The sequence below is a fragment of the Plectropomus leopardus genome, chromosome 7, assembly GCF_008729295.1.
Source record: "Plectropomus leopardus isolate mb chromosome 7, YSFRI_Pleo_2.0, whole genome shotgun sequence".
NCBI classification, from domain to species: domain Eukaryota; kingdom Metazoa; phylum Chordata; class Actinopteri; order Perciformes; family Serranidae; genus Plectropomus; species Plectropomus leopardus.
Window position 1 is genome coordinate 15,720,227 of NC_056469.1, and position 24,807 is coordinate 15,745,033.

Consider the following 24,807-nt stretch of genomic DNA (forward strand, 5'->3'; position numbering starts at 1 on the left):
AGTGAAAATAACGTAGGCCCAGCTGAAAAGAGTCCAAGCAGGCTGTAATGACACCATGGAAGAGGTTTCTCTTTTGTGTTTAGTACTCGCCTATTGACCTGCAATGTTTTATGTTTTTATCACCACAGTCTCCTGTTGCTTCAAGCGGTACATCTTTTCTGACACAGCAGCTGTTGTTTTCATTTTTTCTCTTGTACAAAAATAGAAAATTATATAAAAACAGCATTGCGGACACAAAGGAAAACATCGATATGCTTAATCCTCCAACTTTGCCTTCAATGACCTCTTTGTTTTGAGGTGGCAGTTTCTTCTGCTTATCATTTTTTATACCTCTGCAGTAAAACACTAACAACATCTGCTCGATACTCTTTACTTTTGTTTTTACTTTATGCACCTGTCAGTCTAATTAGATGAATTCTTCATCTTCTTCCTGATTCATTATCATCCATTGACAAGTCTCCATCAATGTAACAACTACACTCAGACATAATGATTTTGTAGTGTTTATTCTGGCATAGGCTATTCATTTCATCTTTAAAATGCCATTGTATGGTCAGATCATATGTTTCACATGATCCCTTGTTGTGTGGCTGTGTTCTGTATTTGTACTTCTCTTATTCTTTGTGCCCAGTACAAGCTAACTGCCTCACTTTATTCCTTACTGAATACTCAATTTTCTCCTCATAATGCTTGGAAATGCTGTAAAATTGCAATTAAGTAAAAAAAAAAAAATATAATTATACAATACATAATTACATTATACATATACATTTTAAAACAAATTAAGGACATTTTGAACACTAAATGCAATGACTGGTTTCTGAACACTGCTAATTATGCTGTTAGGTTTGTTTTTTTTTTTTTTTTTTAATTTGTTGCTTATTGTGTGAGTTTTTATGCTTTTTTTTCCAACTTTTGCTGCTGTGTTTTTAGTCTGTTTGGTCTTTTTTTCTGAGAAGTTCTTCATGCAGCTGTCTTAGCCAAGACTCCCTTGAAAAAGAGATTCTGAATCCCAGTGGGACTATTCCTGGTTAAAAAAAAAATAATAATTATATACCACAAAAAATTTAAATAATAATAATAATAATAACAGCGTTAGGAAACTATCATTTAGTATAATTTAAGATAAACTATTATCCATGCTTTAATGTAAGAGCAGGATTTTTTTTTTTTTTGGGGGGGGGGGGGGGGGGGGTTGAACTATTATTTCTCTGCGGATTATTCTGCTGATTATTTTCTGGATTAACAGATCGACTGTTTGATCTGTAAACATTCATGATGAGAAATGTTGTATATATAGTCACTAGGAAAAGTCCTGCATTAAAAATGTTAAAAAAAGAAAAAAAGTCTTTAAGTATTACAAGTAAAAGTTTTAAATATTATTATTATTGCTGTTGTTGTTGTTGTTGTTGTTATTTGCAGCTTTTATTATCGGACTTTGTGCGGAGAATGCTTTTATTCTGAAATAAACGTGGACCGGAAGTGATTGATGTGTTTTACAGGACAAAGTTGCGTGATGGGCTGCTACTCAGTGGGAGGAGGGTTGTGTTCAAGTCAGAGAAGGTATTAGCGAGAATCCTGTCAACAAACTCGCATAGAGTGTGATTTATTACGTTTACTAAATGGACATTTCGTGACAGAAGCCATTTTAGTTCAAGGAAAGCGGTGAGATTTCTCCAGCAGTCGTGAATTGCTTTTAAAGCGTTGCGAATATTAACGTTGCGTGAAGTAGACGTTTTGTTTAGCTAGCAAGGTAACGCAAATACGCCAACGGCAGCTACTTGGTAAACGACAGGTCTCTTAAAGGCCCGATGCATAGGTGGCTAACGGTTCCTGACGGCAAACAGTGTCTGAGCGGTGAAGTAACGGACAGTCAATGTGTTAAACAGTGAGCCGATTATAATGCTGACAGGACTGCAGAGCTAACATTTGCTAGTAAGCTAATTGGTGGTTGTTGGTTCGTTGAGGGGAGCAGACCCCGCTGTGTTTGGCTCTGTGCTGAGCAAAGTCTGCAGACCAGCTAACGTTACATGACGTGATTGTGTTTCAGGTGTTTTTAAAGAACCCATAATGAGTGAATAATTACATTACATCAAACTGCTGTCTTTGCTTTTGCTCTGTAGCTGACAGTTAAAGCAGCGTAAAATCACTGCCTTGTGCTAAGTCAGTCCTGTCAAATATACCATAATGTTTGTGTCCTCTTTGCAGCCTTTTCTCAAGAAATACAGAGTAAATGTCATCTGAGCCTTGACCCCTGGATCCTCCAGCCAAAACCCTAATTTATGTTTTGTGGTGAGGCCATGACTACTGTCAACATCACCAGAGATATCCTGCACCGGCAGATTAGAGTGAGTAAACAAATGCCTAAGCATCATTTAGATGAGACAGAGGACAATTTGTTTCTCATATACAGACATGATCTTGATGGATATACCCTGAAAACACTGCCCTCGACTGAAAGGACTGTTTACATTTTATACTTGTGCTTTCTTGTAGGGGTCGACTGATATTGTTTTTTTAGGGCTGATACCGATTCTTTGTAGTTAATGAAACTGATAACTGATATTTCTAACCGATATTCATTTACAATAAAAATGAAATCTTTCTGTCAGTATTTGGAATATAACAAACTTTGTTTAAATGCCTTTATAAAATGTTAAATCAAAACTGAAACTTTCAACCTCACATACAGAAGGTTCCCAGCAACCTTTTTTTTTTTAAATAATGTCAAGTGAAAATGTAAATAAAGATGATTAAATAAAATAATTTTAATTAATTACTTTTACCGGGGATAATTAAAAAAAATGTCAATACAGATCAACAAAATGCCAGATATGGGCCCCAATAATCGGCCAGGCCGATAATCTGTCAACCCGTACTTTCTTGTATGTCTTCAGGACAAGAGAGCATCAGGCTTCCAAAGGTTTTATCATGTGACTGACCCGTTCATCAAGAGACTTGGACTTGAGGCTGAGCTTCAGGTCAGTGACAGCAAGTGTGTCTGTGTCTGCATGTAGAGGAAGAGAGCTTTGAAAAGAGACATTTCTTTGTTTTATCACATCTTCTTACAGTTCACTGTCTGTCTCCACAGGGTCACACTGGCTGTGTGAACTGTTTGGAATGGAACGAACGAGGAGAGTAAGTCTGATTTATTTCACCTTATACTTACCGTACACCAGAAGATTTTGAAAATACTTTTTAGAGACTTAAATTAGACCCCCAAGGTCATAGGTATAAATGGGCCTCGGCTTGTCTTTCAAAATATACTATATGATTAACACGATATTGGTTAATTAAGCGAGATCGCTTTGCATTTATTTTCATTCACTTCATGATGACAGGACAATCATACAACTTGTAGTACAGATCGACTGATTATCGGGGCCAATATTTGGCATTTTGCCAATTATCTGTTTTGGGGTTTTTTGGTTTTTTTTAATGATTGCTGATAAAATTAATTAATTAAAAAGTGCAAAGAAAGTGGAAGGAACCTTTACTTTGTGAAACCTCAGTGAGCACATGTTAGATTTTCTCACGACATTAAGACGAAAAAAATACTGTTGTAAGGTGGTAGAGACAGAGTTTTATGACCAGCTTACACCAAACCATTGAGATCATGGGAGCACGCAGCATATTTGCAGCGTATTTGTCTGCAACAGTGAAATCTCTTGAAAAGTTTGTCAGTGTAAGGTTGACATTATGTATAATTTTAGTCTCCGACCTAAAATCCCCGGCTGCTTTACATCACCACATAACTATAGTCCTATTCTTAGGTACATTATACACACTTTATGCACCGTGAAGGCCTATTATAGTCGGGTTACATGTCTAAAAATGGATGCTGTTCTACTTATTTGTTACCGTTACTGCAAAAATGATACAACAAGCTCACCATGTCTCATTACTTGATTGTGGGATTAATACACCTCTGAAAATTGCTCTTTAGGTAGTTAATTATTACTTGACACCTTCAGACAGCTTAACTTGTTTCACATTACACGATTTTAAATGGCCTTAGTTATGAAGAGCCGATACAAATGTTGCTTGACTTGTCCTGGTGATTCTCTTTGTTTTCAGTTTACTGGCCTCGGGCTCAGATGATCAGCATGCCATCATCTGGGATCCATTCAGACACAAGAAGCTAACAACTATGCACACTGGTCATGCAGCAAATATATTCTCTGTAAAGGTAAGGACGACCGGCTGTTAGATGGATGCTTTGAATGGCGGCAGTGAAAGTGGGCTGAAATCAAATCTGATCATAATGAAATTAATGTGTAAAATTTTGGATGTCATATGCTAATGTGCTCTGCTGTTAAGACACTCTGCTCTGCCTCACTTCACACATCAGTCAGCAACACACTCTCCATGAGACAGTCATTCACTTCCTGGACATTAGATGGCACTGTTGGCTGTTTAATGACTGGCTTGTGTGATTGAAAACCATCTTTGTTCACATTCACCTTTGTTGAAGCTGTTTAAGGCACCGTTTCATTGCAGTTTTCACACAGAAATCGCTACAACGGCATACCACTGTAGTGTCATGTGAGAAAGCTTGGGAATGAGGTCAAATGTTATAGTGTAAGTTTGAGTGGAGGGGGTGTTCATAGCCAAGACTCACACCAAGATCTATAGCATAGAAATGGGAAAATCAATGGATTGGTTGTTTAAGTACATAGTAATCTGTCTTAATCACTGTTTACTAGCAATAATCAGATCACTATGTGCTTGAAGAGAAGTCATTGTGAAACATTGTATCTCTATTCATCAATTCATTTCTGGTGTTTTTGTCTCCACGCAGTTCCTCCCTCACTCGGGGGACAGGATTTTGGTAACGGGTGCAGCCGACACAAAAGTCCACGTGCACGACGTGACAGTGAAGGAAATCATCCACATGTTTTCTGATCATACCAACAGAGTCAAACGCATCGCCACAGCACCCATGTGGCCAAACACTTTCTGGAGTGCTGCGGAGGATGGCATCATCAGGTTAGGATTCAGTCACCTCGTTCGGTATTAAGTGGAAATAGACACGTTTTTTGCTTTAGTTTGTAATTGTAAGGCAAATTTTTAATGCACAACGTAATGGCTTTATGATAATAACATCATCAGCTTTTAGATTGGTTCTCTCTAAAGCCCCTTTCCCACTGGACAAAAAAAAACACTGACACCTAGGGCTGAAACTAAAGATCATTTCATTATCAATTAGTCTGCTGATCATTGTCACAGTTATTCGATAAATTGTTTAGTTTGTAAAATATCCCGAAAAATTCGCAATATGCAGTGACAAGTTCCCATAGTTACATCTTCAAATTGCTTCTTTTGTCCAACCAACATTCCAGTACCCAAAGACCGCATCATTTACTATCAAAAAGACAAGCAGAAAATTCTTACATTTAGGAAGTCAAAACTCGCAAATGTTTGACATTTTTTGCTTGAAAAATGACAGACACAGTTAATCAAATCTCAAAAAAGTTGGTGATTCTTGTCTTTGAAACGACTAATCGGTTAATTGATTAATCGTGGCAGCTCTACAAATACGTACTAACATCTGGCTTTTGTCTTTAGTGGGAAATGTCACAGTTGGCATTCATTTCAGGGACAAATGACTCTGAGTAGTCACGGGTATTTATTGGCTCCAGCTCTGACTGGCTCTGTTCAGCTGGTAAAAAAAACATGATGCACCGGGGTGTACATGCTAATTTTTTTGCCCCTTTTCTGGTGTGATGCTATATGCAACCGTCTCCGGCGAAGCAGCGTTTGAACATCGTTGTAAACATGTTTACTTTCTCCTTCTTCGCTACAGACAATACGACTTGAGGGAGAGCAGTAAGCGCTCGGAGGTGCTGATCGACCTGACAGAGTTCTGCGGTCAGCTGGTCGAGGCCAAGTGTCTAGCTGTCAACCCACGAGACAACAACTACCTGGCAGTGGGAGCCAACGGGCCTTTTGTTCGCCTTTATGACATCAGGATGATTAACAACTACAGGTTGGTGAGGTTTCTGAAGTCATTCTCAGGTAATAACTATTCAACAGCCACTCAATCGTGGCATAATCCCCATTTCAGGATTTAACATGCGCATGCATAGCTTGGTTTTAACCAAGATCTTTTCTCCCATTTGACAGGAAATCTATGAGTCAGAGCACATCGGCATCTGTGCACACATTCTGTGAAAGGCAGAAGCCCATCCCAGATGGAGCGGGGCAGTATTATGTTGCAGGTGCATATATGGTTGAGTTGTTTGGTGTCAAATGTATTTAATTGGTACATTTGTGTTCTAATTATATAGTAACGACAGGGGGAAATGTGCAGGTTGAGAGTGACCGTAAAGAACGAGGTTAAACAACATTACGTTCTGTTTGAATGCACCAGGGCACCTGCCAGTGAAACTCCCAGACTACAATAATCGCCTGAGGGTCCTGGTGGCCACCTACGTCACCTTCAGTCCCGATGGCACTGAGCTGCTAGTTAACATGGGTGGAGAACAGGTAATGCTTCTTTGAACAAACGGGGAATGCTGAGATGAGTTTTCTGTTTTTCAGGGTTTGAATGTTTGATTAATTTGTTGTTTTTTTGGGGGGGTTCTAGGTGTATCTGTTTGACTTGACATTCAAACAGAGGCCATACACTTTCTTGCTTCCTAAAAAGTGCCAGTCATCAACAGGTAGGTCTGTGCCATATCTTAACAAAAGATCTTGAATGGAGCCTAATAGAGGTACATAAAGTACCATATCTCTTGAAGTATTTATTGGTGTTTTTTGAAACTTTGGCTTTATAGGAGATGTACAGAACGGAAAGACGACCAATGGCGTCTCCAATGGAATTCACTTGCCAACCAGCCATATTCGATTTGCCGGAAGCAAAATGCACTCTAGGTTTGTCTTCTCTCCCTTTTTCCAACAACTTAGATCTGGATCTGAAACGGCGCAGGATCATTAAAACCTTGGTGCTAGCTTTATGTTTCCACCAGTTTTGAACAAACTATCGTAATCAAGATGTGTTACTGATGGCGGGCATTGCACAATGTACAGTAGAAGTAAACAGTTGTAGCAAGATGGCGAATCACTGCAAGCAGTTGACTGCTTTTGTTCTGTTATTACAGATGTTGTTGCCTAAGATCAGACATAATTGTCAACTCGTGACACTCCTTTTCCATCTTCAGTCTGACATTGTGTCCAACTCTAACTAATTTCTGTCAGGGAGGGGGATTTGATCTTCCCAAAATAACCACTAGAGACCAATGTATCTGCATGAATCTAGCAGCATTTTAAGTCCCATTGATGCAGAACCATGCAAAGTAAAAAACAAACATGTCAGGCAATACTGAGAAGATATGGTGATTGAAAGCAGCCTCTATCTTGTCTATGGTACTTGACATTGTTATTATCACTCTTCATTGATTGCGGCGCACTGCCCGACAATGTTTGACAACGGGGTTGTCCTCCAACGATGTTCATTGGTCTTTGTTTTAATTGAACTGGGAAATTCATGTCACAATGTCAGATGAATCAGTCAGCTCGGTCCAGTGGGTGGAGTCATCATCGTTCACTGGTCAAGGAAAATCTGTTATTTATGGTTCCAGCTTGGAACCAACTTCTCATGTTCAAAACTGTTTATTTTTGGTCAGATGCTATGAACGCTTCATAATGACAATCTGTTCCCATTTTTTTTGTAAAGGGGTATCAGTGGTTGGTTTTTACACACAGATTAGCTTTTCAAGGTTAGAGTGTGCACACACGTGGATAATGTGTTTCTTTGTTTTAGCGCTACTGAAATCCCTGCTCACCTGGAGAAGATAAAGCAGCAAGCTAATGATGCATTTGCAAGGCAGCAGTGGACACAAGCCATCCAGCTGTACAGTTTAGGCATTCATCAGGCCAGCTGCAACGCCATGCTGTATGGAAACCGGGCAGCTGCATACATGAAACGCAAGTGGTGGGTGTTATTGTATCACTGCAGAGAGATGATCATCTGCTCCTGAGGGCTTTAAAAGCAGCTATCAAGTGTTTGTTCACATGTGTGATTCACAGGGATGGAGATCATTATGATGCCCTCAGGGACTGTTTGAAGGCACTGACTCTGAACCCGGGTCATCTGAAGGCTCATTTCAGGCTGGCACGGTGTCTGTTTGAGCTGAAATATGTGTCTGAAGCTCTGGAGTGTCTGGATGATTTTAAAGGAAAGTTTCCAGAACAGGCGCACAGTAGTGCTTGTGATTCCCTGGATAAAGATATAAAGGCTGCTCTCTTCACAAAGACAGAAACAGGTAAGAAAACAGAGTGAACTGGTACTTGGCTGATTTGCAGAGGCTCTAATTTGTTTTAAAAAACTATGTACATAGTTATTTATTTAAATGAATATATAAATAACACTGCCACTGGATCTTTCCTTTATGATGTATATGCAGTTGGGAGAGTGTAATGGATAATGCTAAAACACATATTTTTCAGGCTGAGACACTGATGCTGTAAAAGTATTGTTTGTTGCTGTATTTTTATGCAATTATATGATAGATTTGCACCTCAAGAGTAACAGACAGCAGTTGTTTATTTGTTAATGTATCCGGATGATTCTGTGATGATAGGAATATATATTATTTCTTTACAAGCAGAGGATAAGAAGTCCAACAGCTCCATTCGATTCCACTCATTCAGTCGGAAGGAGTCCATCCCTGAAGACGAGTTGGTGCTGAGAGAGCGCAGCTTTGACTACAAGCACAGATACTGTGGTCACTGCAACACCACCACCGATATCAAAGAGGCCAACTTCTTTGGGAGGTCAGCAGATCTCATGCTCAGTCCGCTGAGACCTAACTAGGGGGGCAGCCACAAGCTCTGTAGCTCAAGATCAGGGACAATAAATCTACAGTGGAGAATCAGTAGAGCCAAAGTCTGCAGTGAAAAGTAGCTTTCATTCATAAATATAGGCCCTCGGTGCTGTATCTGCTAGGTTTAGTGATTCGGCAAAGTTAAAAAAATTCTGTTAAGTTTTAAACAGGGTTCCTGTGAATCCTTAAAAAGTCCTTAAAATGCATTGAATGCATTTATCTAAAAGTTAAGCCTAAATTGGTATTAAAATGTCTTAAATCAACCTTTCAAAAGTCTTCAAAATACCCCGGCATGGGAAGTAGAATAGTAGTAGTAGTAGAATAATAGTAGTTTCGGTAATTGTTTAAGTGATAGTTGGGGATTTTTGGAGTGGGGCTGTATGAGATACTTCTGTATAGTCAGTGTATTACATACAGAAGCTGGCAGCTGGAGTGCTCCCGCTGCAGAAACAGACGGGGCGCACAGCCAACAGCTCAGCATCACTTTGCTGTTTAGAGAGGTTGATGGTTGATATCAAAATCTGTTTTAGCCACTTCAATACAAAAAAAAGGCCTACCTAAAAAATACACTATCAGTCTAAGTGCTGTATTGAGAGTGTTTTCAATGTGAAGTTTCGTTTCAGTCCGACAGCACTTTCTGACCCAAACAGCTGACAGGTGACAGAGGAGAAATGTAGTGCCAAAGGAAAAAGGTTGTGTGACCATGAGGTGAAAACAGCCTAAAAATAGCGTCCACTTAGACTGATATTGATTTTTTTTAGGTAGGCCTTTTTTTTTAAAAAGCAACTAAAATATTTTCTGATATCAGTCCCTGTGGGTGCACGAATCAGCAGCGTGCTGACCACCAGCTACTGTATGTAATACATTGATGATACATAAGTATCTCATACAGCCCCACTTCAAAAATCCTTTTAACTATCCCTTTAAGTTAGTCTTAAATTTCATTATGATTGGCATTTAAAAAGTATTCAAAAGTCTTCAATCCAACTCGCCTTAAGCTGTAGTAACCCTGTTAAAATACCCACTAAATATCTGCAAAATCATGAGATCTTACATCTGTGTCACATTAAATAATGCAGTACAGTACTGAGTTACTTTTCACACCTGATGTAGGAAAGCTCTGGTTACACGCCTGCACAGTGAAGTAAGTAAGTGTTCTGTCAACCAAGTTCAATGTAAAACAGTTGCACAATTTTGTGATTACCAGAAATATGATGCATCCCAAGAGCATGGCTCGTCAGGCAGGTCTGAGTGGTTTTGCTTTTCTCCTCATTCCAGCAAAGGCCAGTACATTGTTAGCGGCTCAGATGATGGCTCCTTCTTTATCTGGGAAAAGGAGACGACTAATCTGGTGAGGATCCTGCAGGGGGACGAGTCCATAGTCAACTGCCTGCAGCCCCACCCCAGCTACTGCTTCCTTGCCACAAGTGGCATCGACCCCGTGGTTCGATTATGGAACCCTCGACCAGAGGTAAACCAATGAAACTTCTGTGTTTATATATGCATTTTGTCATATTTTGACAAAAGTTTGGGCACAGTGTTTGTCATGGTTTCATTCAAAATTCCATAAGCGTACTGATTCTAGACTTTGACAGCTGTATTGATTCGTCATATAGGAACGGTACAATGTGTTAGTGCTTTTCTATTAACTGAGCCACTGTCCGCTCCAAATGTCTGGCTCAGTTCATTTGATTTACAAAAAAGAAAAATAATAATTTTGCATCCTCAAAATCCTCATCCAGGCAAGTTTTAAAATAATTACTTGTATGTTGTGTAACATGATTTTCTCAAATAGTAGTTAAAAAAGGGGGTCTGGAAGCAGATTGATTCTTTCTCCCACTCTGAGAATTGCTGGATCTGGTCTTCGCCTCGTCTGCTACTGCAGCTTGCGTCAGGTTGACCGGTGAAAGCAGTGTACATCAAAGAGGGTTAACATTAGCATTTGGAGAGACATTGGAAATATTCATCTATACATGTTTGAGTCTCAGTCAGAGCCAGACTCAAGATGAGGAGTCTGTTTTGCGCCAAAAATGGTGACTGGCAGATATATCAGAATAGTAGTCAGTTTAGATAGCAACTGTCATTCATGTTATATGTTATCTTGGAGGCTAACTGGCAGTGGCTGACACAGTGTTAGTGTGTGTCAAACGTTCAGTAATGTCTGCTACGATGGGGGTTTTGAGGAGATAGTGGAAACTTTTTTAATGCAAAGTCTGCTCTCTGCACTGACAGTCCGCTCTGCGCTTGAGGTTTTAGGTTTCCTCCGTCGATATATGTCACCTGTCGACAGCAATTGGCTTTCATATTAGTGACGTATCTAATCTAGCTTGCTCAGCGTACGTTTGCATCTCAGATTTTAGGGAATTGCACAGATACCTCGCTCAGAAGAGGAATGTGAAAACACCTCGCTAGTGACAAACTTTGCACAGATACAAGTTAGTATAGTCAAGGTCAGAGAATATAAGGCACAAAAACATAAGAAAAACATCTATGAGTGGAAGGAGACTTGAACCATTACAGCTGATCTGTCTCCTTTTCTTATTGTGACACTTTCTCGTCCCTCTACTCTCTCATGAAACAGACAGAGACGGAGAACGGGCGAGTGGTAGAGGACATGGAAAGTGCTGCTCAGGCGAACCAGCGGCGTATGAATGCCGACCCACTGGAAGTAATGCTGCTCAACATGGGCTACCGCATCACAGGCCTGCGTGGCGTCGGCCCAGAGGGCTCAGATGACGAAGACAGCTCAGAGGGACAAGTCCAGTGTCGGCCAAGCTAAAGAAACTGTTCATAATGGAGAATGGACGTAGGAAGCAAAGCACTCTCCCAGCTCCTGTTTGAATCTTAATTTCCCCCCCCAATCTGACAGAAACATTGAGTGAATGTCATGTCACATCTCTGCACTATGCATCGCCCTCCCCTGTCCAAAGAGAGGACCGGCGGAGACCACTTTGGGGGAGAGGAATTCATGGAGGGTGGAGAAGACAACCATCTCGCCCCTCTTCAAAGCACCAACAACACCTCAGCCTCTCCCTCCGCCCAGCGGTGGCAGGGGGGACACCTTTGAGCAGAGCACCTTCCACGTCACTCCCCCAGTTTCTCATGAAGAAGGAGGAGTTCAGCACTTATCCCTCCTCAGGTTTATGTTGGAGAGACACACAACACGTAGAGGGAGAAACCAGCACTCGGGCGACCTATTTTCAGGTCAGCGTGGCCACACAGCGTCCTCCATGGAGGATCAGATCACAGACCAGAGGACGGTGCTTTGTTGCATCTCCTGTCTGCTCTACAGTCGGAGCTAAGAGTCTTTGTGCCGCTCATCTCAGAAAGGCTGCACACCCAAGTCGTCAAATCTGAGTTAGACTTGGTCACATTTTCAGTTGGAGTTTTTGATCACAGGAAGCCTAGGATTAATCGTCACTCTCCAAGTTGTGAAAGTTGTATTGTTGCTCCAATGAAATGTATTCATAAGCTTTGTTTAGTTTATAACTGTCAGAGAAAACAAAGAAAGGGGTTTCTTCTGCCAAAGGTTGTCATCTATCATTTCAATAGCCAAGGAATTAATGTCTGTTTTCTTTGTTTCATTGAGACATACATTTTGGCACACAGTACTCCTTTTAGTTAACCCTTTGAAACCTGGTGTGTGACAGTATTGAAACTTTTGAACCCTGAACAAATTGGTGCAATTTCTTCCAGCATTGTTTGTTTTTAAGCACTTTTTCCAGATCATTTCCTTTTTAATTAAAAAGAAAATGAAGTTTTCTCTCTTTTCTTTTTATCAGCCAATTTTCAGGTTATCTTCTTGTACTTTTTACCAATTTATTGCAAATTTCTGGGTTATTTCTTCATATTTGTTTTCTCGCTGCCTTCTCCCATTAAAGAAATCGTGTTAATTTGCCCAGGTTTCAAAGGGTTAAAGAGGTTTTACTACTATAGATTGTCGACAACGTTATATGATATCGCCAGAGAGACATTTGTTAAAAAACTTTCTAATACAGTTTTTGTTGTAAATCAAGTCCCATTGATTGCAAATGTTTGGCATGAAATGTCAGTGTGAAACTTCTGTCGGGTATAAGTGGGACACAGATGCTAATTTTTGTTATGTGGCAACTGGGCACTAAATATTTGGCGATAGGCTTCCTGCCTACTAAGCTGCGTGGCTCTAGCGCTCGCCCTCTGCTGCAGTCAGGTGTTCAGTCCTGCTTGCATGAGGCTTCTCTGACCATATTTGTGGGCAAAAAGCCATCCCATCTGTTGCCCAGAGAACAGCTCATTGGGTCTTTGCCCCCAAATAGGGTAAATATTAAATAATGGGTCCTCAACAACATGCAACACTAGGCTTCCATGTGTTTCACTTTGTTCATTAATTTGAGATACTCTGTTTTTCTTTGAGGAATCCTGTAATAACCTTTGTTGCAAACAAAGAAAAAAAAATAAAATTATTGAACACCTTCTTTGTCTGCATTCTCTTGATTTTGTTCTTTGCATGGAAACATAAATGATGAATTGTTTGTCCTTAAAGTGTAACAGTTACACAACATACACGGCAGCACTGACACATTACAAACTAGGCTGGGAAGATGTACTGCAGGTGAGAACTCGGCTCATTTATCAGCGTCTGCTCTACTCCCTGCTTTTGCTGACTATTGGACAACACTTATGAAGACAGTACATCACAGGCATGAGTAGTTAGGGCAATATTTCATGCCCCATATACTGTACAGTAATGAGGTTGCCCAGCTTTGGGAGTAGTGGAGGTGATAAAGCAGTGATAAAGCTTGCAGCTTAATGAGTGTGAGTTTGGCTGCCAAATAGGGCTAAAATGACACAGAGGCTCTAATGGTAAAAAAAAATAGCTATTTGTAAATGTTTGACAAATGTCTGGCCAAATGTTTGGTTTAATTAAGACATTAAACATAAAGCGGCCATTTATTCTGTAAAATAAGACATGCTACATCTGTTCTTCTGAATAAAAACAGATTGCCACGTGTACTTGGAACAATTTAGTGTGTTTTCATAAAATAAAATACTACTAATACTACTGCTGCTGCTACTACTACTATTACTACTGATAATAATAATACACATTTTACAGAATTATTTCAAATGTTACTCCTTTTTTTAAAGTTCATTTCTCACTTTGTTTTTTTCTACTTTCTTGGTTTTTTTTGTTTGTTGGTTGGCTTTTTTTTCTTTCTTTTTTTTTTACTTTTCACAGATTTCTTGCTAATTTCTGTGTCATCTCCTCTTTTGTTGCTCATTAGCTTCATCCCTTGTTTTTGAAAAAACAAACAAACAAAACATTTTGCGCATGTTTCACGTGTTAAATAAATAATTTGTATTTTTCATCTTTGCTGAGCAACAGTTTTGTGTGAAAGAAATTAAAAGCCAGTCTCATTTGGACACCTGTCCCTAATATAAGCCTGTTGAGTTCAATGATTTAAGCAAATAATAACCTGGGCTATTAATTAAAGTTTTACAGTACAATATAAATACATTTGAAGTTGTATGGTAATAATAATAATGATAATAATAATAATAGTGCATGGATAGATCTTTCAATTTTTACCACCAACACTGACTTATTAAAACAGCATTACAAAGTGCCTCACACTTAAAATCACAAAATACACACACAAAAAACACGAAAAAAATTTCAAAACAAAACATTGAAGAAAAATATAAGAGCAACACACAAGAAAAAATTTGAATGGCAAAAAATACAACAAAAGAAAACATTTAAAAACAGAGGTTGATTTTAAAATCAAAACAGAGCAGTGCAAGACCAATCTCAGGAGTAAGGTAAAATATATTAATAAGACATTCCTTTCAAGAGAATTAATGGCATGCCTTTCGATAAAAATTAGTATATCTCTCCCCTCAACCAAAACTCCATCCTCAGTGCTTAAAAATAATTTAACATGCCTCCCTAATCTGCAACCCCCACAAAATAATGAACACTCAGATAGCCTACAACATTTTACACGAATTGCAGCGGTGCTTAGTGTAAAGAATACTCATAAATAAATAAAATGCACGAATGAAAATTAACAAATATTGTTTAGGTAGAAGCTTTGACGAATTTAACCCCTTCTAGCTCATTAAACATGATTAAAACACAGTAAACTGACGCACTGAAATGAACGGTGGTGCGTTCACGGACCGACGGTCGGTTCAGCCTTTCGACTGCTTCCGCTCTCCGCCGCCTGGCGTCGGCTGTGCGTCAGCTCATGTCACTCCAGGCAGTGATGGCGGAGGTGGACGAAACCGACGTAATGATGAACTACCACGGTGATTTTATCAAAAGCGACAGAAAAATTACCCGTTACCCGTACTGCATCGTCTGGACACCTATTCCTATTTTATCGTAAGAAGCTAACACATGTTGTTTTTTTGTTGCTAGCTGCGCGTGTCATGCTACAGCAGGTTGTTATTTTTGCTAACGTCAGATGAAACGTAGCAGGACTCACGTTAGCCGCCGGTTAAATCTTATGTTATCTGTTTAATTTTGGTAAATAACTGCATTAAATGTTCTAAATGTGTGCTGTCTGTTGCAAAATCACTGTATCGATGTGTTGTTGTGTGCTGGGTGCATCCTGCAGGTGGGTGCTCCCCTTCATTGGTCACATGGGTATATGCACCCTCTTCTGGAGTCATACGAGATTTTGCAGGATCATACTTTGTTTCAGTGAGTATATTACCTTATTTTACAAATTCAAATTAAGTGTATTTATCAGCTACAATAGATGGTTTTGCCTGATTAAGCGTTCACTTTAGTATAATGCGAGATGACATAATGAGACAGAAATGAATCTGAGCTGTCATGCTGACGTGCAGAGTACAGCTGCTGAATTGTTGATGAATGGGAGCTGCAAGCAGAGCTGCATCCACATTAACTAAAGCATAAATACACTTATATGATCTATATAATGTTGTAAAATATGCTTTTCCCCCCCCCCCCCCAGGAGGACAACATGGGCTTTGGTAGACCAACAAAGTAAGTTTATTAATCAAAATATTGTACTGATATGCATTTACAATAAAAATGAAAATATTTCTGTTGAAATTTAGAATTTGGAATATAATAAACTCCAATGTAAAACTGAAACTTTCAACATCATAAACAGCAAGTTCAGAGCAACTTTTTTATTATTTATTTTTTTTAAAGTAAAATTCAGTAAAAATTTAAATAAAAAATAATTTAATAAAAATAGCTCCCTGGGGTTTTTTACGAAGTAAAAGTCCCTCCCTGCCTTCCCTGGTGTTGGTTGAGTGTAATGCGCACAATTTTCATTAATTAATTTTATCAGCAATTATTAAAATGAAATGTTGATGCTTTGTAAAAACTAACATTGCAGGTATTGGAAGCTTGATGTGGACAAAGTTTGTGGCAATGGTCCTGCTACATGGGACAAAGCAGTGCATGATGCATCAGAGGAATACAAATGTAGGCCGGTAAGACAATATTTAGGATTTTTTTCCCTCATCTTTTTATTTAAGAAGAATGCACAATAATCAGCAATTCATAATGGGTGAACAAACAAACATAATGGTACACTGAGTATCTTCATATCTCCCTATTCTTCTCTCAAGTAAACTGACAAACACAAAAATAAAACATCCAAAAAACAAAACTACAACAACATTTCTTTTAAATATATGTGGGTACATATACACATATATACCACACACATCTACACGCAAAAGCAGCAACGAAATTTAAGTAATAATATCATAATATATTCATAAATGATGGTCTCCCGAGTTTTCCAAGCTAGAAAATAGTCATGTTTTTCTAGAATTAATCTCTAAGGGTAAAATTATGCAAAATGTTTTATCAAGTTGGAAAATTTGGCATATCATTTAATAAATATAGACAGGGATATCAAGGTTTTGATACACACATTTCCACATAATTATTATTCACATAGTAATAGCTACTTTTTCTGTTTTATTGAAGCACAATCTGTGCTTAGATAACTGCCATTCCCACGTCGCCATGGCCCTCAACCTTATGCGCTATGACAACAGCACGTCTTGGAACATGGTGAACTTGTGTGCGCTGTCGCTAATTCGAAAACATTGGAAAACATGTGAGGTAAGTTTTACAGCTTCATTTTTTCATTTGAATTACCCTGAAGAACAGTTATTCACAGGTTTTCAATACATTTTGCCATAGAGAGCCTCTGTAATCTGTCTCTCTGCTCAGGCATGATCATATGGTTTTCTTTTCCTATCATAAATTAAATGGGTATGTACCATTACATTGTATACTAATATTTTAACAACTCACCATGTTGTCTGAGGTAAAACAACAATTACCTTGTTAATATTTGTGTGATTTAGCTCACATTACGTTATGATACATGAAAATCATTTTGTGGATGCTTAAGGTGTGAAATGTCTCGGTCATGGACAGCACATGCAGACAGAAGCAGCCTGGGATTGAACCACAAACTCTGATGGTTTATTCTCTCTAATGTCTGACTTACAGCTGAAACGTGTCTATATAAAACTGTCTGGTTTTGTTTGTGCTGTCTTTTTTTCCAGACCCAAATTATAAAACACAAAATTGCGGTAAACTGCTTTACAATCTGTATAACATACCATAACTGTCTACAGTACAGCACCATATACATCCACAGATTCAGAACAGAACAGATTCAGAACAGTTTCTATCCTCAGATCCAAATTTGGATAAGGAAAAAGTATGTGAAAAAAGTTTAATGGGAAATGGAGAAAAAAGATAGCGATGCAGGTGCGATTCCTCTTCCCGGACAGACAGACGGGCAGTAGATGTTGGTTGTACAGAAAAGAGAAGCAGAGAATAAATATGGTTGCTACCATTACAAGGCCAAGCGCACCTGAAGTATCTTCATCACTAAGCTGTACACAGTCTTTTTAAATGGCTCTGCTGCTGGATGCTTGTGAGCATTTTAGGGATAGTTTAGATTTTTGAAGTGGGGTTGTATGAGGTACTTATCCATAGTCAGTGTATTAGCTACAGTAGATGGCGGTCAGAGACGCAGGCAGGAGTGCCACCATGGAAGCTAAGCAGTGAGCTGCTGTGGAGGGGACAGCAGCAAAGCCACCTTAAAAAAGATCAATAACTATGTAAGACTAGGCTTTATTTGAAATATCCAGATATTCACACAGAATTAGAATCTAAGTGCGGCATCAGCAAACTTTCTGTTTTGTTTTTTTGTTTTTGTTTTTTTTTTGCGTCCCTTTCTGTGTGTATCTTTCTGTGTCCCCTCTCAAAATTTGGATGTTTTGTGGGTACATGAACTCAGCACAGGGAAAGCTCTTTATTAGATTTTTATTTCTTGGTAGCAGATTGTGGAGTTTTGGTCGCGGGGTGGATAATTGATCAGTTGATTTGATCACAGCCAGGGTTGGAACTTTTTAATCCAGAAAAATAATTTTTTGAATGTGGCTGGTGGTTTCAAAATGTACAAGCTGCTCTGTAGTTTCCCACTGTTTACTTAGTTGGTGAGTCAAGCAAATGTAGCAGCCTCTTGCATATTTTACCCACATATGGTTTGTGGCTGATGCTAATTTCCAACCCTGGGATGAGAGGAGCAGCTGCTGCAGAGCTGAGGGAATGCAACTTTTAGACCCAGAGCAACTTTTAAACTTTTTTCGTGCAACTGGAGGTTTGCTCTGCGCTCAGAAAGCGGTGCAATGAATTACCAACATCTATATGACTAAATTCAAATAGTGATCCGAATGATGGCACAGCTCCAAAAATAGAAAATCAACATGTGGCGGCATCACGATTAAAACACACGTTTTAATCATGAAATGAATGTGTGTAAAACAACGCTGCCTCATTCGTTTTGTTTGTGTTATGTGACTTTATTGTTTTAAAACATTAGTGTGGATTCACCACAAGTTACATTATAACAAAAGAAAACCAAGGTGGGCCCTTTATTCGCTGACTAAAATATAATATACATCCACAGTATGACATTACTGAGCTTTTTTGCTGGCACTCCTGTCTGCTGAGGATAAGAACCTCATGCAACCCCACCTAAAAAACTCCAAACTATCCCTTTAAGAGACATACGGCTCTAAGAACTCCCCTCATTATTTTCCACTGACCCACATAGAGACGTCACAGTTTGTGCTGCCTCTGCACATACACTCCCACGGCACAGGAGTCTTTTAAACAGGAGGGTAGTCGTGTAATTCATCACTGACAGCGGCGCTCCCCTCTGTGTCACCACAGAAGGTCACCTCTCCGGTGGGGCTCCCTGCGCCGGCTGGGTGGAAAGGACAGTAGGACGCAGGCTGGGCTGCCTTCAGGGGGAGAGAGGGTAGCTGTGGGCCTCTGGGAGTAAAGAGATTGGATCATGTGATACTTGAGCACACCTCACATGTCCTTGTCCATCCAAAATATACGAGAAAGGGTATCTCTGCTACACACATACACAAACACTGAGAATATCCAGGTGTTGATGATACCTCTAACACACATTACCCTCTTTATCCTTCAGCTGGGCAGCGTTCCTCAAGACCTGGCTACCCTTCATCATGCTCAGCGGAGTCCTCGCCACATTCATCCTAACATTAAACCTGCATTAGTGGAGCGAGCAGTCCAACAGGATGACTCATAGACTTTGGTTATGCTTAATACACTGTCACTGGTGTTGACTTGAATGATGGTGATGTGTTTTGACGGGACGTTTGTTTGTACAAAAAATTCCAAATGAAGGACTTCATTGTGTGTTAGTGATCTAGTCTTTAGGAGGCCATTTAAAGGAATAGTTCACCCACAAAAAGACCATTTCTGTATCAGTTACTCACCCAGTGTTATGTTAAAATCATGAAGAAAACTTGATTTTACTCGCATGCCTCAAAGAAGAATACAAAAATATAGGAAATTCTTGATGAACGGAAGTTATAGGGGACTGCGTATTAGGGGTCGACCGATAATTGTTTTTCAGGGTTGATAGCGATACCAATTATTAGTAGTTAATGAGGCTGATAACCAATATTTGGAACTGATAATGCATTTACAATAAAAATGAAAATCTTTCTGTCAGTATTTAGAAATTGGAATATAATTAACTTCAACACAAAACTCTGTTTTAAGGCCTTTAGTGAATGTTTAATCAAAACTGAAACGTTCAACATCAAATACAGCAATTATGAAAATTGAAATTAAAAAAATCATTAAAGATAGCTCCCTGAAGATTCACAAAGTAAAAGTTCCTCCTATGCTGACACTTTTTTTGCCCTTTTTAATTAACAAATTGCTTCGTCAGTCATTAAAATGCTGATACAGATAATCGGCAAAATGCCAGACATTGGCCCCAGTATTCGGCCAGGACGATAATCTGTCGACCCCTGCTGTGTATAGCCAAACTATATCAAAACATGCCGCACAAATCGTGCAGTATAATCCAAGTCTCATTTATCCTGTCATATGTTCAGTACTTCACAAACCCGTGCATTTTCACTGAAAGCGTGATATTGTAAACTACTTAAGCATAAATAGTCTTAAGCACAGACATGTAGCATCTGCACCTCACAGGAATGTAGGAGCAGAGGTTACACATACACACTTGCCCATGCATGCTGTTTGTATCTGGAAGTGCTTTAAAGTCCCTAAAAAACAGCAGTTTGAGAATCTTAAGCTTCTTTGCTGTGACATATCTGCCAGTTACACAGGTTATTTAGCAGTGACCAGATACAAGAGAGACTGAAATAAAATTGTTGGCATTTAATTGGACTGCTAAAAAGTGGGCAGCCTTTGAGTTTAGCGTGATACGGAGCTACAGAGCAGTCTGCTCCTGAGCGGACTGTTGGCTCCACACACACCTCCCTCACTGTGCCGTCAGAGGGAGGACATTATGAATGACATAGACCTCTGTCACATTGTTCTGGAAATTAATGCAAAGTTTTGGCCCACTAAGGTCCAAACACACGTCTTCATATCTCTTTTCAACCGTTTAATCTGGTTTTATGGAAAAAGAAATGACAATATTTGGATGTAAAAGTACTCGAATACAGATCTTTTTGCCCAGTATTTTACACATAGCAAGATAAATGTTCAGTTAACACACACAAAAGATTTAAACTTTGGAAGTTTTTTTCATTTCATGGGGACTTAAAATTGTAATGTTTTGGGGAAAATGCACGCGTTTGGGAAGTACTGAGCATATGACTGGATAAATGAGACATGGATCATACTGTACGAGTTGTGTGAGAGTTTGTAAACTGATGTTTTGACACAGTTTTGCTGTTGTGTGACTTAAGCGTATTAAGAATATTTGCTGTTTTGGATTCTTCATTCACCGTGTGAGACAAACAGTGTTTTCTTTACCAATGCAATTGAATGAATAATCATTTTGTGGGTGCAGTATTCCCTTAAGACAAAGCCGAGCTGTTTGTGTGTAGTTTTGAAATCCATATTATGTTTTAGCAGTCAAGACTTTGTTTTGTTTACTAAGTATTTATGATTTAGGAAGCTACAGTCTCTTCAAAATTTACCATACTGTTTTTAACACAGTGGGTTCTTTGTTTATGTTTTTCATATCAAGAGTATTTTAAAAGTATTGCACTACAGTGGAGCCACAGTGTTGAATCCAGCGATGTACCTTCTCCAAGAATGGCAGTGATGAATGTGTTTCCAGACTGGCTAATGTTCATTTCAGTGATGAATCACTACAAAATGGATCACAAAATATTAATGCTGAAAGTATTCATCAATTATTAGCCTAAGAGATATGAGCAGCTCCCAAAGATAGAAATGATGAAGAGCTCACAAGTGAAAATTAGAGGTATTGTGCTATAGAAACGCTGTCCTCCATTCAGTCCACTCTCTTCTGATGTTTAAAAACAAACGTGTGAAGTATTTTCTTTAACACGATCATATTATTTTTCTCCAGACACACTTTGAATGCTTACTAACCTTTGCATCCTCATTCTGGAACGTCACTCTAATTATGAGCAATACGGCATTACTTTATGTGTCATTGATTTGTTTTTTGATGCTATGTACCTAAAAGAGTATTATTTATTAATGTATATCTTTATCAGTTTGATTTGTGTAGCTTTATTTATGATGTGCTGTGTACAAAGCCTTTCAAGTCCCTCCTGTTATAGACTGTGGTGTAGGTCACAGGCTGTGGATGCCCTAATCGTCCTCTGTACCTTTAAGGGAACCACATACCTTTTTCATCCAGCAGATTCTGCCTGTGATATGAACTACCGTCAGTTTACAGGAACCTGTATTCCCAGACTAGAGCAGATGTTGAGGGGCTGATCCTGGAGCGCGCTCTGCAACATTTGATTAGTTTGTGAGGACAAAAGCTGCGTTTAGAATTTGACTTCTTATTTTACATTTACATTTTTCTGCTGCTGTTCAATTCATTTTGAAATCTTTATTTTTCACTATTATTTAGCAATGTGTGTTTTTGTTGTCCGGGTGTTTTTGGGAATCCTTCTCTGTGCACCGTACCAGTGCTTGGAGTGTCCTTTTGGCTGCGAGTGTTTTGCCATCACCCGCACAGTGAAATGTGTTTCCAAGGATCTGCTCTCGGTGCCACAAAGTATTCCAGGATACGCAAAGACTTTCATCATCACAGGGAATAATATACATCACATCGGACCTGATTCGTTTACAGAGCTGGAGAATGTCAGCAACATCATTTTAAGCAATAATAGGTGAGAATGTCAGTGTTTCTTTGTGTCATTCATGTATTTTGAGCCATATTTGATTGATGTGTATCTAATAAATGCATATTTATTTCACTGAATTTGTTTTTTATTTACTTTGACAGTACAGTGAGTTGAACACAAGCATGAAAATAACACTAAATGTTTGCAGATGTTACAGTGTTAGTCATCTTCACAGGATTGCAGAGATGGCGTCCCACAGCTTCTCTGCCCTCATCAACCTGCGCTTCCTGGACCTCAGTGAGAACCAGCTGGCCCTCATCCACCCAGAGGCTCTCAGCATACCCGGCAGTCCCCTTCAGGAGCTCAACCTGAGCCGCTCGCTGCACAACTTCACCGCCCTGACAGACCTCACCACGGCTCTGCGCTGGGGCGGCCTCAGAGGGCTCCTCCGCCTCGACCTCTCTGGGAACCACCTCGCCCTGCTGCCCCCCGGGATGTTCTCCCACCTCCCCAACCTGCAGCAGCTCTTCCTCACCAAAAACTCTCTGATGGCTGTCTACAGCGGGACCTTCTCCGGTATGAGCCACCTGGAAGTGCTGGACCTCACACGCAACGCCTTCACGACTTTCAGGGTCGATGCTCTACAAGAGCTGGAGAAGCTCGGGAACATCCGCATCCTTCTCGGTGACAACCCCTACACCTGCTCCTGTGAGATCAGTCATTTTGTGGCCTGGCTGAATGAATCAAGAGCTCAGGTGGATGTGGATGCTGTAAGGTGTGCTTCACCGAGAGGTTTACGTGACACCCAGCTACGAGGGCTCGGCGTCCAGGCCATTGGATGTGTTGCTCCAGTTCAAGCAGAGGTGGTTGACCTCACCCTGCAGACGTCCTATGTCTTCCTTGGGCTGGTGCTGGGGTTTGTGGGCATGGTCTTTCTCTTTGTGCTCTACCTGAACCGCAAAGGTATGAAGAAGTGGATCATGGATATGAGAGATGCATGTCAGGACGTTCTGGAGGGGTATCACTACAGATATGAGATCGACTCGGACCCTCGGCTTGGGCACATTGCCGCAGAAAACCGTGACAGCAGGGCACGAGGGCATTTAGGATTACCTCTGTCACAGCAGCAGCCGAGTGACACCTGCATTGTTCCTACAGACACACGAGTCAAACATCTGGCGGCCTCTCCACCTGTGAACCGATGATCTTTTAATGAAGCAGAATTATTTTAGAAAGATTTATATGTGAATAGTTTCTGTCGGTAGATTGAAAATTCATGTTTTTCAGCTTCCTGGACATACTGCATTTAAAACTTATGAAGCTCGAAGTGCCTTTGTATTGTTTAGGCACTTGTGTCTGTAAATTTCCCTCAAAGGAATACCTTTGTCCCAAAAATGATCATTTCTACATCAGTTACCCGCTCAGTATAAGTTAAAATGGTAACGAAATATTTGTTTTTTTCGCGTGCGTCCATGGTGAACAAAGAATTCAACAACATTTCTAATAAACTGAAGTAATACAGGTTTGCATTTCATGACAGGATCAAAATGTGTACAAAATCTCGAAACGTGTGCAGTATAAGGCAAGTCTCATTTATCTAGTCTCATGTTCAGTACTTCCCAAACACAAGTGCATCTTTGCTAAACCTTAATACATTTTATTTTTTAGATTATTTTTGGGGGCTTTTTTGCCTTTATTGTGATAGGACAGGTATAGCACGACTGGGGTTTGGGGGATGATATGCAGCAAAGGGCCATAGGTTGAAATTAAACCTGCGGTCGCTGCAGAGAGAACATAGCCTTTGTAGCCTACATGGGGGGCCTGCTCTATCAGGTGAGCTACTCGGGTCCCCTAAAACTTTAATATTTAAAACAGTTATGAATAAATACGGCACGTGCGCTCTTCATCCATGCATGACACTGTTTGCGGAAGCGTTTAAAACAGTGAGGTTTTAGTGAAAGTGCATGTGTTTGGGCACAAGACAGGAGAAATGAGACTTTGACCATACTGCACAAACTGATGTTTTGTTGTAGTTTGGCTGATTTTAAACGTGTTCCCCTATTACTCTGATTAATCAGGAATCATTTTATCACCTTGGATGCATACAAGAAAGAGTTTCCTTTTCAAATTCAATGCAATCTAGCATGTAATTTAATCTTGTGTGTTTATTATACATTTTTATTTAAAAAAAATTGAATACATAGACTACATTAAAGACATACTAGACAGCCCATATCTCTGTTCTCGTCAACTGTGAGGTTTCTGTTCTTTGGGGTTTTTCTTTTTTGTATTGCTAGGCCTATAATGACTTTAAATATCTTAACATACTTTAGAAAACTGCCAGAAAAAT

General features: G+C 39.6%; 2 protein-coding genes and 1 pseudogene across 4 annotated transcripts; all 3 read left to right on the plus strand.

Annotated features, from left to right (window-relative positions):
- Nucleotides 1-1,502: 1,502 nt before the first annotated feature.
- On the plus strand, nucleotides 1,503-12,519 carry wdtc1 (WD and tetratricopeptide repeats 1). 3 transcript variants are annotated; one of them, XM_042490634.1, is made up of 16 exons: nucleotides 1,503-1,563; nucleotides 2,209-2,348; nucleotides 2,898-2,981; nucleotides 3,092-3,138; nucleotides 4,078-4,189; nucleotides 4,802-4,989; nucleotides 5,807-5,989; nucleotides 6,127-6,221; nucleotides 6,374-6,489; nucleotides 6,590-6,665; nucleotides 6,780-6,876; nucleotides 7,766-7,936; nucleotides 8,032-8,267; nucleotides 8,610-8,778; nucleotides 10,107-10,299; nucleotides 11,410-12,519. In XM_042490634.1, the coding sequence occupies exons 2-16, from the start codon at nucleotides 2,283-2,285 to the stop codon at nucleotides 11,605-11,607; spliced, it is 2,031 nt and encodes a 676-aa protein (XP_042346568.1). In that variant the 5' UTR covers nucleotides 1,503-1,563; nucleotides 2,209-2,282; the 3' UTR covers nucleotides 11,608-12,519. The 3 variants fall into 3 exon arrangements, with proteins under 3 accessions (XP_042346568.1, XP_042346567.1, XP_042346569.1); XM_042490633.1 differs by having other exon boundaries at nucleotides 1,534-1,665; XM_042490635.1 differs by having other exon boundaries at nucleotides 1,534-1,665; nucleotides 8,613-8,778.
- A 2,531-nt stretch (nucleotides 12,520-15,050) lies between these two features.
- On the plus strand, nucleotides 15,051-20,009 carry LOC121946246 (annotated as a pseudogene).
- Nucleotides 20,010-21,095: 1,086 nt separating this feature from the next.
- Nucleotides 21,096-23,868, plus strand: LOC121945768 (trophoblast glycoprotein-like). The gene is made up of 2 exons (XM_042490102.1): nucleotides 21,096-22,502; nucleotides 22,693-23,868. The coding sequence occupies exons 1-2, from the start codon at nucleotides 22,243-22,245 to the stop codon at nucleotides 23,660-23,662; spliced, it is 1,230 nt and encodes a 409-aa protein (XP_042346036.1). The 5' UTR covers nucleotides 21,096-22,242; the 3' UTR covers nucleotides 23,663-23,868.
- The last annotated feature ends 939 nt before the right edge of the window (nucleotides 23,869-24,807 follow it).

What these genes read in the sequence shown, in the direction of transcription:
- wdtc1 (XM_042490634.1), top strand. Translation starts at nt 2,283, where the DNA reads ATGTTTTGTGGTGAGGCCATGACTACTGTCAACATCACCAGAGATATC. An exon ending in GCGGAGGATGGCATCATCAG is followed by an intron (nt 4,990 to 5,806) that starts GTTAGGATTCAG and finishes TCTTCGCTACAG; the next exon opens with ACAATACGACTTGAGGGAGA. An exon ending in TATGGAACCCTCGACCAGAG is followed by an intron (nt 10,300 to 11,409) that starts GTAAACCAATGA and finishes CTCATGAAACAG; the next exon opens with ACAGAGACGGAGAACGGGCG.
- LOC121945768 (XM_042490102.1), top strand. Translation starts at nt 22,243, where the DNA reads ATGTGTGTTTTTGTTGTCCGGGTGTTTTTGGGAATCCTTCTCTGTGCA. An exon ending in ATCATTTTAAGCAATAATAG is followed by an intron (nt 22,503 to 22,692) that starts GTGAGAATGTCA and finishes TCATCTTCACAG; the next exon opens with GATTGCAGAGATGGCGTCCC.